The sequence below is a fragment of the Cajanus cajan genome, chromosome 4 (assembly GCF_000230855.2).
Source record: "Cajanus cajan strain Asha chromosome 4, NIPB_CcT2T_4, whole genome shotgun sequence".
Classification (NCBI taxonomy): Eukaryota; Viridiplantae; Streptophyta; class Magnoliopsida; order Fabales; family Fabaceae; genus Cajanus; species Cajanus cajan.
This window is the reverse complement of record NC_138520.1, coordinates 55,506,634-55,522,826: the sequence shown is the minus strand read 5'-3', so window position 1 is coordinate 55,522,826 and position 16,193 is coordinate 55,506,634. Positions and strand designations below refer to the sequence as shown.

Here is a 16,193-nt window from a genome sequence, read left to right as displayed (position 1 = left end):
TTCAACAAGCTCGACAACTCAAACTCATTGCATTTATCAGAGGTTTGACACAAGTTGTCCTCTTGCCAGGTTAGACCATGTGAGCATGTCTCCCAACGTCCTTTCTTTCTGGAATCCCAATTTGACGGCAGAGAACTTCTACGAGGAGCCCCCAACCTTGATTGTAGATAAGGCTGTTATTGAGAAGGTTGGTCTGATCGAGGGGCTCGACTCTGCCGAGGTGTTCAGGCAAAGATCCATTGCTATAGTGGATCATTGGAAGAGGAAGTGGCAGAAAAATTTGGTTGACCTTGAGAGGGCCAAGAAGGAAAGAGCCGAGGTGGACGAGGCGAGGAAGGACTTGGAAAAGACTAAGAAGTCCTTTTTTTCCATTGTCAAGGCAAATGAAGCTTATGTGGCCAAAGTCGGAGATCTGATCGGCAAGGTGAAGGCCACTGAATTGGAGGTAGAGGATTCGAGGGCCCAAGTTCGTCTATGTGAGGAGCAGATCAAAGTGCTGGAGGAGAAGCTGAAGGCAGTCGAGGAGAGGTGCCAGAGTGATTAGGAGCTTCTTGCTGCCAATGCCAAGCAGATTGTTGTCCTAAAGATGGATTCAAAGGTCTTAAGTACGACAAAGGAAGGTGCGGAGAAAGAGCTTGTAGACACTCAGTGCCAAATTATTGTTGAGCTTAGGAGAGGTTTCTTCAAGGCAGCTCGGCAGATGAAGGTGATAGCCCCTGAGGTTTATATTTCCTTGCTCAACATTGACAAAGACGTTCGTGATGGGAAGCTGGTGGATGAGGATGACCTTTCTGATGGTACAAGCGAAGGGAGCTTGTAGATATGTCTGACTTTATTTATTTTGTGTATTTTGCTGAAGTTTGTAACTACTTTATGTTCCAGTTGTTTGTATGCAAGTTTGGACATCATTTACTTTTGGCAAAGTGTTTACATTTGCTCTGGTAATGCGTATTTTGCATTTGGCTAGTTTTCGATGTGTTTCTTATACTTAGCCTTTTCTCGACTCTTAGTATTTAGGATTCGACTAAGGTTCAAATTCGACCTTAGCTAGGAGAATATAATAGCAGCACAAATTTTACATCGAGGTTCAAATTCGACCTTGGCTAGGAAAATGTAATATCAAGGTTCAGACTCGACCTTAGCGCTTTAAGGTTTGAATTCGACCTTGGTAACACAAATTTTATTCGAAGGTTCGAACTCGAACTTAACTATGTGAATATGTCATCAAGGTCCGAATTCAACCTTGGCTAGAAAAATATGATATCAACGTTCGAACATGACCTTGGTACATCGAAGTTCGGATTCGACCTTGGTAGGACAAAGGTTCGAACTCGACCTTGGCCGCACAAATATAACATTGTCGCCACCCGCCGAAACGGACCTTGGCATTCGCGACGATGGTCGGACTCTTTTTAAGTTTTGAAAAGTGGTGGATTGTTAGAACGACTTATTCTCAAACTGAGACCTCGTCGAACTAACAATTTTATTAAATGATTCACCAATCCATGTTAATCCCAAGCGGGACCGTCCATGGATTAGTGGTTTTCGCAAAAAGAAGGGTTCTTGGAGTCGCCACCAATGTTTTACTCAAAACATTGGAAAAAGGGATAAGGCAATTGATTTCATAAATCAACCTTGGTCATTACAATCAGAGTCGGGTAAGGGAGTCGGTTACGTGCGGGGAAGGTGTTAGCACCCCACAACGCCCCTTTCGGGTTCCCTATGACGGATTATTTCATAAATAACAGTGTAAAATTACTAAATTACCCCTATTTATTATAAGCGGCTATGAATAAGATATCTACATGATGAATAAATTAAACATGTGATGCAACAATCAGAAAGCAGTAAAAGAAAGGATTTTGAAGAAGAAACCTTTGAAGCGTGCTTTTATATATTCAAATGTTAGGAGGCTTTTTGGCGCTCCCTCCCACTACACGCTCGCTCGCTCCTTCCCTAAAAATTAATCTTTACTATGGAAATCAAAAAGATTTCCCTTCGACTAGTTCGAATTCTCAAGCTAAATGCTCAGAACTCAAGAACTTCGTCTGATCGGCTCTCGGTGAGAATTCTAGGGCAGAACACTGCTCAAAAACCCCAGAATACTCAAGAAGAGAGTCCAAGAAGTGTGGAAAAGTGTCAAATGACGTCCAAATGACGTCTTATTTATAGTGGTGAGGCGCAGTACGTCCCCTGGTGTCAATACGGCCCGTATTGAAGTTTTGAACTTCAATACGGCCGTATTGAATTCAATACGGCCGTATTGAGGTTCAAAAACATCAATACGGCCGTATTGGTTTCAGTACGGCCGTATTGCAGTTCAAAAATGCAATACGGGCCGTACTGAGCTCCAAAGAGGCCGTATTGAGCTCCACTCCTCTCACTTTCTTATTTTTAGCTACTCTAAGACCTCTAAACCTACAGATAGTCATCCTATGGTCTTCTGGGAGTCCTTCTGGCTGACTTTCCATTGATCTTTGAGAGTCTTCGAGTCTTATTTCCGACCCGGACAATTTTAGGGGTCTACAGCTGCCCCCCCTTTACTTAGTCAAGCGGATTTTTAGTGTACCGGTTGACAAGTAAAGGAGTTGACCCAATTGTCCGGGGAAAAGGCCATCCTTCCGACTTGTAGTGTCTTCCGGTGGAAAATTGCTGAGTAGCCTCTCCAGGTTGAGTACCGCCTCTCCAGGCTTTGCTTCGCTCGTCGCCCGAGCTGGAAGCTGCATACCTCCGTGCTTTTGGTCACTTCGGTAGCGTGAGTACCGCCTCTCCAGGCTCAACTTCACTCGACGCCCGAGCTGGAAGTTGTATACTTCCGTGTTTTCGAACACTTTGGCAATGTGAGTACCGCCTCTCCAGGCCTTGCTTCGCTCGCCGCCCGAGCTGGAAGCTGCATACCTCCGTGCTTCTGAACACTTTGGTAGCGTGAGTACCGCCTCTCCAGGCTCAACTTCACTCGACGCCCGAGCTGGAAGTTGTATACCTCCGTGTTTTTGAACACTTTGGCAATGTGAGTACCGCCTCTCCAGGCTTTGCTTCGCTCGCCGCCCGAGCTGGAAGCTGCATACCTCCGTGCTTCTGAACACTTTGGTAGCGTGAGTACCGCCTCTCCAGGCTTAGCTTCGCTTGCCGCCCAAGCTGGAAGCTGTGAGTACCGCCTCTCCAGGCTCAACTTCACTCGACGCCCGAGCTGGAAGTTGTGAGTACCGCCTCTCCAGGCTTTGCTTCGCTCGCCGCCCGAGCCGGAAGCTGCATACCTCCGTGCTTCTGTACACTTTGGTAGCGTGAGTTTGCCCTCTCCAGGGATCTGTGATGGTTTTGTCTCCACAGTCCACGATGCTGCTTCGACGGTTTGTTTTTGATTTTGACGCCGCTGAGGGCTGGATAACGCAGGGATCCGTCTAGGGGATGTGCAGTTACTCATAGGTTCTTGTGTCCCAACTTTCCTTTGCATAGTTGGTGCCCATTGAGGAATTTCTGTTTCCCTGGGGTGTAGACACGAAGATGCTCTTTCTGAGATGAGCGGTGCCTTATGGTTGGCTGACGTCCTTTCGACGTTGGTGGAGTATCCCAGTTATCCTTATTCGGGTGACTCTTTTTGTTTTTCTGATTTTGTTGCCTCTGTGTAGGCTATTATCCGCTGGGGGATTTTGTCATTGATTGTGATTAGCCTCTTCTGTTAGGCAGATCATCTTGACGCTTGATGTTTGGCTGAGAGCCGGATTCCACTTGGGGAATGTTTATTTGTCTTTTGTGATTTTTTGATTTTTTTTTTTGAAGGGGTGCCTTTGAGTAGGCGAATGGGGATTTAAAATTTTATATATCCCAGAGTATTATTTAGAAAGCCTCTTCAGGCTTAGCTTCACTCATCGCTTGAGTTGGAAAGCTATCCTCCACTGAGGAAGTATGAGTCCTTTCGACTTGGATATTCTGTTTGGATGATCAAGCCTTCCTTGGGGAATCTTGCTGATCTTGGTTTGATAGCTCTCACTGGGGAATTTGGCCCGTGAGTGGAAGATGAGATATCTCTAGGGAGTATTATTTCGGCAAGCCTCTCCAGGCTCAATTATTCTGATGAGGGAGTATTATTTCAGCGAGCCTCTCCAGGCTCAATTATTCTGTGTGAGTATTATTTCGGCAAGCCTCTCCAGGCTCAGTTATTCTGTACGAGTATTATTTCGGCAAGCCTCTCCAGGCTCAGTTATTCTGTACGATTTTTTTGTTTTTTCTGAATTTCTGCCTTTTTTGTTGATTTCGGCTTTTTCTGTATTTTTGCCTTTTTTGTTGATTTTTGGCTTTTTCTGTACGGAAGGATCTCAAACACACTCACAAATGAAGTATGCAGAGGAATGAAGATGTTGTGATGAATGAGAATGGGCCAATACGGGCCGTATTGAATTCAATACGCCCGTATTGGTGTGGACGTTATGGCCAATGCTGCCGTATTCATTTCGGTACGCCCGTATTGAGTTGAAAATTTGTTCATAACCCTGATTTTAGTACGGGTGTACTGAACATGGTACGGGCGCATTGTTTTTTCTGAAGTTTATATTTTTTGTTTTTTTTTGTTTTTTTTTTGTTTTGTTTTTTTTTTTTTTTTTTCAATAAACAGAGAATAAGTGATCTTCCAGTACACCTATCATCTGTATGCATGTATGCGATATGATGCACCTAATTCTATTTGATTTATTTTTTCAAAAGAATTAACTGATGCGTTTCTCTGTTTGAATTTTGCCATTCCTCCAGACGGGCTGTGCGATGCCGATTTACATAATCGAGGAATGATGCGTGTTATATCGAGATGGGCGTCATCAACCCAGTGATTCTTCCCTTCCTTTAGAAGACATGTCAACCCTCCTATTGACCACTATATCTCCATGTTTCCACTAGATTATTCTAAAATCGTTTGGGACAAGAGAGAAAAGAAAGGAAAGATATTTTTGTTCTGAAGTTTGTGTTTTAGAGGGGATTATTTTTTTGAAAATGGTTTTTGTAAGAATGGTTGGCCAAGGTAGGCTTATGTGTTTAGGCTTGTTTGATTAAACACTTATGAAGTTAAGAAAATCTTGTTATTGACGTTGTGATTTTGACAACTTAGATAGCTTCCCTTGAACCTTTTTGAATTCGGCTCATGGTACCATCATGGATTTCTTTTGCTTTTTGATAGTCCTTGTTTTTGCCTAAAACACCCTTTTGTGGCGTTTTAGCGAACTTTTGTTTTTGTTCATTTTTGCAACCCTAACTTTTGCCTAGGTCACCCTTTCGTGGGATTCCTAGCGGGTCTTTTGCTCTTATTTTTGCGCAGCCCCCTTTTTGGGTTTCCTGCCGAGCTTCTTTTATTTTAAAGGATTTCTTTTTATCCATGATGACACTTGTCGAGGCCAAGGGAAGGTGCTCCAAGTTGTCACACACACTTCCACATAAAAATGATGCGGGTTTATTATTATTAAGATGATTTTAACCTCATTCATGTTTACTCAAACAGGGTTAAAATAATGTGGTCTAGAGATTTATTGCAAGCAAGAAAAGAAGCAGTAAGAATTAATGAAGAATGATTTTATTATAATTATAGTGGAAACATGTGCCCTATCGAGGCTCGGGGGTCGGGCTGTCCCCGAGGAGTAATCTCTAATAGTCATCAGGTCTATACATCCCTATCGGAAGGAGAAGAACACTTGATGACGACGACCGGCCTTGACGCTTGTGAACCGGCCTTCCTAAAGATCTGGCTTAAAGAACGTCGAGAAGGATCTTGGTTCCTCTTCGTCCTTTGATCTTTATTAGGGTTGTATCCTAACCCTTGTTTCCCCGGATTATCCTTGATAATAGGTAGCTCGGGAATTCCTTGGGAATCCTTGCCAAGTCCTTGTCCTGGCAAGTATCCGTTCTTGGTGAGCATGGAGGCTACCTTCTTCATTTCTCGGGGAAACGTTTCAACATTGGCAATTTCCAATGCTTGGAAGGCCGTTTCTAAAGCTTCCTCCGCTGCATCCACATAAGGTATGGTGGATGGCTTGCTGATGAGTATGTCGTCTTCAGCTTGTACAGTCACCAGCTTGTCACCCACAATGAATTTGACTTTCTGGTGGAGCGTAGAAGGAACAGCTTTCGCATCATGAATCCAAGGTCGGCCGAGGAGACAGCTGTATGCGGGAGTAATGTCCATCACTTGAAATTCGACGTTGAAGATGGTGGGCCCAATTTGGATTGGGAGATTGACTTCTTCCACCACTTCTCTTTTAGAACCGTCGAAAGCTCGGACGATTATGTTGCTCGGGCGCATTTGGATTCCCTTGATTGCCACTTGATCGAGCGTTCTTTTTGGCATTACGTTCAAGGAAGACCCATTATCTACCAAGACTTTAGCGATGTGATACTCCTTGCACTTTACAGAGATGTGCAAGGGCTTGTTATGATTTGGTCCCCCAGCGGGGATTTCTTCATCGGTGAAAGTGAGGTGATCATTAGCCGTGATGTGACTAACAATCCCCTCAAATTTGTCTTGGGAGATAGTGTGCGACACGTATGCCTCGTTCAAGACTTTCAACAAAGCTTGCCGATGCGGTTCGGAGCATAGGATCAACGACAACAGAGTAATCTTTGCTGGCGTCTTATGAAGTTGATCCATGATGGAGTACTCGCTCTGTCGGATATACTTTAACAGCTCGTCTGTCTCCTCCTCGGATTCTTTATTTTCCTCGGTTTTTTCTTTTTCTTTTTCTTTTCCTTTATTCCTGGGAGCTTTATCATGAAGATCTTCGGGAGTGTAGATCCTGCCACTCCTAGTCATGCCCCCAAGTCCAGCGATGTTGGAGATATCGCTGTCGGCAGAAGAATGGATGTTGTATATCCATGGCACAGCCTTATTCGATTCGTAGGGAAAAGGCCTTGCAGTAGTGATCCTTAACAGTGTTGGACCTTCCCCTTTGTTTGTCTTGATTACCAACAACGGAGTTGACGTGTGTTCGCTTGGCGCGGTTGTTGGCTTGCATTTAATAACAAATGGCATGCGATCCATTCTGAAAATACGCATCGCTTAATCCTTTCTTTTTATTACTATTATTAATGAATTACTATGAGGGATGTATGAAATGCAAAACTAGATCCCTCCATGATCTTTGATAAGAATGCATGATATGAGATGATGGCGTTGAATATGCATGCATTGTGTTTATTCAACTAAGCATTATCATGTTTTCGGGATGTCCCTAAGATGATGCATGATATTGCTTGGTTTGGATAAATAACCCTTTTTTTCTTTTTTTGGGTATTTTGTTTTTTGTATTTTTTTGGGTGAAAAGGGAAACTACCTACATGAATGTGATGATGGTAGATGTTAACACCATGTAATGGAAGATTCTTATTCCTATTTATTCTTTTTTTTAAAAGGAAATGTTGTATGTTTAAAGAATGCAATGTATGCTCAAACAATGTCACATAAACAATGCACAAACAATTCACTCATCCACGAACAGTCACGAGCGAATCACGAGGTAGGGGTATCCTGCAGAAAAGTGCATATTCAAGGAGGTTCTAACTGTTCTCACCGGTCTGAGGCCCCCAAGGTGCCCCCATTATAGGGACCCAATCTCGTCGTAAGCCGATGGAAAGCTCCAACGCACTGTCGGACTCGAGTTCATGGTTATCACCTTGAGTGATGCTTTCCGACAACGGTCTACGGGCACCTATAGACCCATTCGACAACCGGCCGTACTAACATCCACTCCCTATGGCTTGCCACTCATGCCCCCGGGTATAGAGGGAACTGTTGTGTGCAAAGGTTCGTGTGCAGTTTGTATTTCAAACAATTGCGGAAAATTAAACATACAACAATTATTAAAGCCAAATAGATAAAGCATGTTATCATACAAGTAAGGGGTAATGAAGTAATTTTAAACTATTATTTAAAAATAATCCATCACTAAATGGGACTGACTCTCGAGACTTCCCTAGTGGAGTCGCCATCTGTCGCCACCCGCCGAAACGGACCTTGGCATTCGCGAGGATGGTCGGACTCTTTTTAAGTTTTGAAAAGTGGTGGATTGTTAGAACGACTTATTCTCAAACTGAGACCTCGTCGAACTAACAATTTTATTAAATGATTCACCAATCCATGTTAATCCCAAGCGGGACCCTCCAGGGATTAGTGGTTTTCGCAAAAAGAAGGGTTCTTGGAGTCGCCACCAACGTTTTACTCAAAACATTGGAAAAAGGGATAAGGCAATTGATTTCATAAATCAACCTTGGTCATTACAATCAGAGTCGGGTAAGGGAGTCGGTTACGTGCGGGGAAGGTGTTAGCACCCCACAACGCCCCTTTCGGGTTCCCTATGACGGATTATTTCATAAATAACAGTGTAAAATTACTAAATTACCCCTGTTTATTATAAGCGGCTATGAATAAGATATCTACATGATGAATAAATTAAACATGTGATGCAACAATCAGAAAGCAGTAAAAGGAAGGATTTTGAAGAAGAAACCTTTGAAGCGTGCTTTTATATATTCAAATGTTAGGAGGCTTTTTGGCGCTCCCTCCCACTACACGCTCGCTCGCTCCTTCCCTAAAAATTAATCTTTACTATGGAAATCAAAAAGATTTCCCTTCGACTAGTTCGAATTCTCAAGCTAAATGCTCAGAACTCAAGAACTTCGTCGGATCGGCTCTCGGTGAGAATTCTAGGGTAGAACACTGCTCAAAAACCCCAGAATACTCAAGAAGAGAGTCCAAGAAGTGTGGAAAAGTGTCAAATGACGTCCAAATGACGTCTTATTTATAGGGGTGAGGCGCAGTACGGCCCCTGGTGTCAATACGGCCCGTATTGAAGTTTTGAACTTCAATACGGCCGTATTGAATTCAATACGGCCGTATTGAATTCAATACGGCCGTATTGAGGTTCAAAAACATCAATACGGCCGTATTGGTTTCAGTATGGCCGTATTGTAGTTCAAAAATGCAATACGGGCCGTACTGAGCTCCAAAGAGGCCGTATTGAGCTCCACTCCTCTCACTTTCTTATTTTTAGCTACTCTAAGACCTCTAAACCTACAGATAGCACTACTACAAAATCACTGTTCTACATCGGTTCTGGAAGGTAATCTACATCGGTTATAAAACCGATGTAGAATAGAGCGATGTAGATTTGCGTTTAAATCTACATCGGTTGTCAAAAAACCGATGTAGATTTGCGTTCAAATCTACATCGGTTGTAAACAAAACCGATGTAGATTTGAACGTAAATCTACATCGGTTCTACCTTAAACCGATGTAAATTTCATTTAAAAAAAAAACAATTATTTTTTTAGATTCTTTCTGAGTTACCTGTATAAACATATTTCATTCATAGTATAATTTCAAAATCTAATTGTTGAGTTCCAATTCCCTCAATTAGAGGTTATCAGATACAATAACTACTCTAATAAAGCTATAACTTTGAATTCCATTTTATTCTTAAATAACTGTATTGAATAAGAGAAATCTTAAATAATTGTATTGAATGAGAGAAATCTTAAAAATAGGAAAGTCAACATATTGAGCTAAAACTAAACAGGGGCAATCTCATCTCATCAAGGAAATCATGTGATTTTTCTATAAACACCATTGATGTGTCAAAATTAGTTCCCATGAAACAGGATGTTTTCAAAAATCGGTCCAGATTCATACTCTTCAAAAATCTTAAAAATAGGGTGCACATTTGTTCTATAATAATTAGGAGATTTGTTCCGTAATTAGGATAGATTTGGATGATTTGATTTGTACAGTTTTTTATTTCCTTATTTCCTTAATTAGGAGACTAGTAGTATATATAAATGTATTTTGAGGAATTTTTAATTATAGCTGATTATTACAGTTTTTATTTCCTTAATTATAGCTAATTTGTACAGTTTTTTATTTCCTTATTTCCTTAATTAGGAAACTTCTAAATAAATCTCTAGTTTTCGATTAACTTTTAATTTTTAGGAAAGTTTCCATTTCATTAAGTTCATAAATAGGCAAAACAGGAAAATAAAAAAAGGAAACAAATAATAGGCAATTCTTATAATTAAATAGGAATCCCTATAAATCAGTAACAATAATAAAGAATAAATCGTAGATCCTAATCCCTGAAATTCTGCAACATAATAATATCCCATAAATTTTGGGATTTCTATCCAACAGTGATTATTCTGTTAAATTTTTTTGTTTATAACTATTCTGTTAAATATATTGTTATTACTATAATTATGTAAATTTAAAGGTTTTTTTATGCATATATTATATAGAAATATAATTTTACATTTTAGGCAAAAAATATAGGATCTTACAACCCTCGGTTTCAATTTTTTCTCCCCTTCCTGATCTTAGGTAAAATCTCAATTTTAACAACATTGCTTTTGAGATTTTGCATAACTGACAGATAAGTTCTCATGACAAACATCAAATTAATGAATCATCTATAGTTTCCACGACAAAATGGAAATCAAAGGTCCAATAATTAGAGTATGAAGTTCAAACATTTTGCAAAACAAAAAATCTGATCCATTAATATAGTACCGCGGACTGTAGAAAACATGAAACATGCTTTTCGCGAATATAGCATTGGCCACAGAAGAAAGGAAATTGGGATAATAACTCTGGCTACCAACAATTGATTCAGGAAGACCATTTCTTGGTCGAGCAGCTTTTCGGATTCCCAATCTCAATTCTCCATTTTCACCCCTATAAACAAATTAATGACCAATAAGAAACAAACATTATAATGATTTTATTATCAGTCATTTTCCATGCTTCCAAATTTTGGCAAGACAAATTCTAGATCCCCGAGAACCAAAAATGTCACTATGCTAATTTGGTACTTCACTGTCACTATGACAAGAAGCTTCCTTAATATTAACATCAACAATGAATGTTTACTAATCATTCCAATAAAAGAACAAATTAACAGTGATTGCTAGAACAGTATAGGAAAAACAAACATATCAATACCAATGAAAACAATATCCTATTTGAACATGTATACACACCTTAGAAACAGAACTGCATCTCCAGAAACGAGATTCTTTTGGTTAACAAAGATACTCCAGCCAGTAGTGAGCAGATGCCGCCTTGGCTGACCTGACAAAAAGTTACCACATGGACTTTTTGTATCATTTATGTCAATCAATATGTGATTATGAAGCCAGCAACACCAACCTTTTCATTTATTTTTTCAATTACCTCTGTAAATATGTCTAAATTTCCATTCCACACCATGCAGGTCTTTGGCAACAAGCTCTTGAGAGGGTCTCTGCTGCTTATAATCCTGTAGTGAGCACAAAAGCAATTCATCATTCTCAAGGAGACAAAGAATTCAAAACTCTTGAAAAATTTAGTTGTAGAACTTATGAGTGCAAAGTAGAGCATGGTGTCACACCAAAGGAGGAAAACAGTCTTCAGCAGCTCTGCGAGGGACTGAGAACCCCCCATGAGTGCTGGTGTCTAAGGCTGTAAGCGTTTTGCAAAACATGTGAGGTGTTGACTTGGCAGGTGTTGTTTCATTTCCTTGTTCATCTGCTCTCAATTCCTCACGATCTTTCCCCTCCAAATACAATCCTGCCAACTGAACACAACCCAAGATTTCAAGCACTCCCCTTGTACTACAAACAATGCTCAAAATAATAAGAATTTCTCTACTTTTACAGAAGCAAAATAAGGTTTGAACAGCCACAAATGTTAGTCATGTTGCATATCAGCTTCAACAGCCAGCACCACAAGAGTTGTTACAAAGGAGAAACAAACCTTTGCCAAGTAAAGATTGCGGTGGTCATGAACCTCATTTTTTGCTTTCTCCAAACATCACCGCGTAAAATTAAAAATAAGAGAATCACACAATTGAAGAGTAATAAGAAAAATTAGGTCAGTGGCATGAGGGAAGTAACCTTCATTGCCGAGAGTGGATTGTTGTTTGGGGTGTTTCAAGATGGAGAGGCCGTGCTTGAGAACTTTCTCGGAACGGTGAACCTTGAGCTTCCTGACAAGGCAGAGGTAGTCCCACGCGCCGCCAACGGCAGTAGCACAATGCCCATAGCCTCCTCACTCCCAACAGCAATCTTAACCCCCGAATTGTGGAGCGCGGGGAGTTCGTGCTCGGTGACGTCTGCGTCGTCGAATTGGAATGCATGAGGGTTTGAATTTAGGGTTTGGGAAATGAGGAGGGGAATGCGGGAGGGGGCATTGGAGAGGAGGAGGTTGTTGAGGAGGACGAGTGTCGCCACCGGCCCGAAACGGGGCTTTCGGCATTCGCGAAGGATGGTTGGACTCGTTTATTTGTTTGAAAAATGTGGATTGCTAGAATGACTTATTCTCAAACTGAGACCTCGTCAAACGAGCAATTTTATTAAAAGGCTCACTAATCCATATTAATCCCAAGCGGGACCCTCCATGGATTAGTGGTTTTCATAAAGGAGGGTTCGTGGAGTCGCCACCAATGTTTTACTCAAAACATTGGAAAAAGGGATAAGGCAATTGATTTAAAAATCAACTTTGGCCACTACAACCAGAGTTGGGTAAGGGAGTCGGTTACGCGTGGGGAAGGTGTTAGCACCCCACAGCGCCCCTTTCGGGTTCCCTATGACAGATTATTTTTAACAGAACAGTATAAAATTACTAAATTACCCCTATTTATTCTAAGAAATTATAAATTAACTATCTACATGATGACAGTTTAAATATTCATACAGAAAGCAGTAAAAGGAAGGATTGAAGGGAAACCTCTTGAAGCGTGCTTTTATAAAAATGAACTGGGAAGCGTTTTGGCGTTCCCTCGCTCTACAAGCCCGCTCCTCGCTCTCCTAGAACAAAATTTTAACTAAGGGAATCAAAGAGATTTCCCCTCGACTAGGTTCGATCCTCAAGCAAAATGGCTCGGGGCTCAAGAACTTCGTCGGATCGACTCCCAGAGAGATTTCTAGGGCAGAACACTGCTCAAAAACCCCAGAATACTCAAGGAGGGAGTCAAAACTCTGTGTAAAAGTGTGGAATGACGTCCAATTGACGTCATATTTATAGGGAATAGGCGCAGTACGGCCTACAGGGCCAATACGGCCGTATTGAAATTTTTGAACTTCAATACGGTCGTATTGGGGTTCAATACGGTCGTATTGAAAGTCAGAAATTTCAATACGCCCGTATTGAGTTCGCAGCGGTCGTATTGAAGTGTCAATACGGTCGTACTGACTTCAGTATGGCCGTATTGAAGCTTCAATACGGCCGTATTGAGTTCAGTACGGCCGTATTGGGCTTTTTCCCTCCACTTCTTTATTTTGAGCTATTCTAAGACCTCTAGACCTACAGAGAACCCTCCTAGGGCTTTCCAGGAGTCCTTCTGGCTGATTATCCTTCAGTCTTCGAGAATCTTCAAGCTTTTATTTCCGACCCGGACAATTTTAGGGGTCTACAGCTGCCCCCCCTTTACTTAGTCGGACGGCCTTTTGGTGTATCGGCTGACAAGTAAAGGAGTTGACCCAATTGTCCGGGTATTGTGCCGACCTTCTGACTTGTAGCGTCTTCCGGTGGAAAAATGTTGAGTAGCCTCTCCAGGTGGGTGCATACCTCGGCGCTTTTGACATCCTCGGTAGCTGAGTTTACCTTCTCCAAGGTCAACTTCACTCGACGCTCGAGCCGGAAGTTGGACATCAACGCACCTCTGATGACGCTGATGGTTGAGTACCGCCTCTCCAGGCTTAGCTTCACTCTTTGTTCGAGCCGGAAACCAAGCACCTTTGCGACGACGGTGAGCAGTGGGAGTTGTGCCTCTCCAGGCCTTGCTTTGCTTGTTGCCCAAGCTGGAAGCTGTGAGTACCGTCTCTCCAGGCTTAACTTCACTCTTTGTTCGAGCCGGAAGCTAAGTACCCTTGTGACGACGGTGAGCAGTATGAGTTTTGCCTCTCCAGGCCTTGCTTTGCTTGTTGCCCAAGCTGGAAGCTGTGAGTACCGTCTCTCCAGGCTTAACTTCACTCTTTGTTCGAGCCGGAAGCTAAACACCTTTGTGACGACGGTGAGCAGTATGAGTTTTGCCTCTCCAGGCCTTGCTTTGCTTGTTGCCCAAGCTGGAAGCTGTGAGTACCGTCTCTCCAGGCTTAACTTCACTCTTTGTTCGAGCCGGAAGCTAAGTACCTTTGTGATAACGGCGAGCAGTGAGTACCCCTTTTCCAGAGATAGCTTCGCTCATTGCCCGAGCCGGAAGCTGCATACCTCCGTGTTTGTGACGACGGGGTAGCGTGAATATCTCCTTTCCAGGGATTCGTGATGATTTTGTCTCCACAGTCCACGATGCTGCTTCGACGGTTGTTTTTTGATTTTGTGCCACTAAGGGCTGGATAACGCAGGGATCCGTCTAGGGGATGTGCAGTTACTCATAGGTTCTTGTGTCCCAACTTTCCATTGCGTAGTTGGTTCCCACTGGGGAATTTCTGATTCCTTTGGGTGCAGACACAAAGATGCTCTTTCTGATGTGAGCGGTGCCTTATGATTGGCTGACGTCCTTTCGACGTTGGTGGAGTATCCCGGTTATCCTTGTTCGGGTGTCTCTTTTGGTTTTTTGATTTTGCTGCCTCTGTGTAGGCTGTTATCCACTGGGGGATTTTGTCGTTGATTTTGATTAGCCTCTTCTGTTAGGCGTATCAGCTTGACGTTCAATGATTGGCTGAGCCAGATTCCACTTGGGGAATGATTATTGATTTTTATTTTCTTCTCCTTCTGCAGGGATGCCTCTTGAGTAGGCGACTGGGGATTTGGGGATCTTATGTATCCCAGAGTATTATTTAGGAAGCCTCTACAGGCTTAGCCTCACTCGACACTTGAGTTGGAGAGCTATCTTCACTGAGGAAGTTTAAGTCCTTTGACTTGGATATTCTGCTTGGGAGATCGTACTTCCATTGGGGATTTGACGATCTTGTTTGATAACTCTTGCTGGGGATTTTTGAATCCAAGGGTATGAGTTGAGGTTTCTCTGGGGAGTATTATTTCTGCGAGCCTCTCCAGGCTCAATTATTTTGAGATGTGGGGGATGAGGAGTATTGTTTCGGCGAGCCTCTCCAGGCTCAGTTATTCTGTGTGAACTGGTTATTGGATTTTCTGAATCTTTGTATTTTGCTTGCTGCTGTCATACACAAGCAATTTTCTATTTTTCTATTTTATGCAGTTGCCTCATGATAAGGTCTTTGAATGTGCAACTAATGTGTGTGATGCACAAATGCAATACAATTTTTATTTTTGTTCATTTATTTAGAGAAGTGAGTGGCTCTCCCTATCCTCCTCTTCTTGGAGGACTTTCTGTCATTGACGCGAGGGAGTATTTTTGTGAGCCTTTACGCAGGAGATTATGAATTTTACAGGAACCCCTCCAATTTTCTTTTATTGACCGATTATTAAGAGTTTCGTACAATTTTTAGAAACATCAATTTTAAAGGCATAATCACAAGGTCAAGAAAGAAAAGAAACAAATGGATATTTTATTAATATTCACAAATGTTTACACAGAAAGATTTACAAAGGGAATTTCTAAAGAATGGCTGGCCAAGGTAGGCTATACATTTTTGGCTTAAACAATTATATCTGTAATTGTCGCTTTTCTCGTTCCCCTAATCGTTTTGGGTGAGATGCCTGAGCCAGGAGTGTAGATACTGCAAGACGCTTGCTTCTAGAAGATTATCACTTGAACCGCCTTTCGGTTTTCGGTTCAAGTGATCGTTGCTTGCTTTACTTTTTGCATCTTATTCTTTTGCCCCTAATTTTTGCCTAGGACGTGTCCTAGCGGGGATAATTTTGCCTTTGTTTTGCCTAGTACCCTTGTACTGGCGGGCTTTTTGTTTTGCCCTAACTTTTGCCTAGGATGCCCTTTTTGGGTTTTCATCCTAACGGGCTGATGCAAGCAACGTCTTCAAGCATAATACTTCTTTACCACGTCAGCGTTGACTGGGTATCGAAGTTCTTCTCCGTCCATGTCTGTGAGAATCAATGCTCCTCCGGAGAAGGCTCGCTTCACCACGTATGGTCCTTCGTAATTTGGGGCCCACTTTCCGATTTTGTCCTTTTGAGCTGGTAGCAATTTCTTCATCACCAGCTCTCCCTCATGGTAGATTCGAGGATGGACTTTTTTGTCGAAAGCCTTTTTGATCTTCCTTTGGTAGGCTTGACCATGGCATATGGCGTTCAGTCGTTTTTCTTCGATAAG

The 16,193-nt window shown here is 42.1% G+C and overlaps 1 protein-coding gene across 1 annotated transcript; it reads right to left on the bottom strand.

The window, feature by feature from the left end:
* Positions 1 to 7,822: 7,822 nt before the first annotated feature.
* On the bottom strand, positions 7,823 to 11,682 carry LOC109792687 (auxin response factor 4). Its single transcript, XM_029270194.2, has 4 exons — positions 11,394 to 11,682; positions 11,198 to 11,282; positions 11,005 to 11,095; positions 7,823 to 10,699 (listed from the first exon to the last, which is right to left on the bottom strand). The coding sequence occupies exons 1-4, from the start codon at positions 11,484 to 11,486 to the stop codon at positions 10,435 to 10,437; spliced, it is 534 nt and encodes a 177-aa protein (XP_029126027.1). The 5' UTR covers positions 11,487 to 11,682; the 3' UTR covers positions 7,823 to 10,434.
* Between the last annotated feature and the right edge of the window lie 4,511 nt (positions 11,683 to 16,193).

What these genes read in the sequence shown, in the direction of transcription:
- LOC109792687 (XM_029270194.2), bottom strand. Translation starts at nt 11,486, where the DNA reads ATGTTTTGCAAAACGCTTACAGCCTTAGACACCAGCACTCATGGGGGG. An exon ending in AAGACTGTTTTCCTCCTTTG is followed by an intron (nt 11,283 to 11,393) that starts GTGTGACACCAT and finishes TGCTCACTACAG; the next exon opens with GATTATAAGCAGCAGAGACC. An exon ending in ATTTAGACATATTTACAGAG is followed by an intron (nt 11,096 to 11,197) that starts GTAATTGAAAAA and finishes ACTTTTTGTCAG; the next exon opens with GTCAGCCAAGGCGGCATCTG.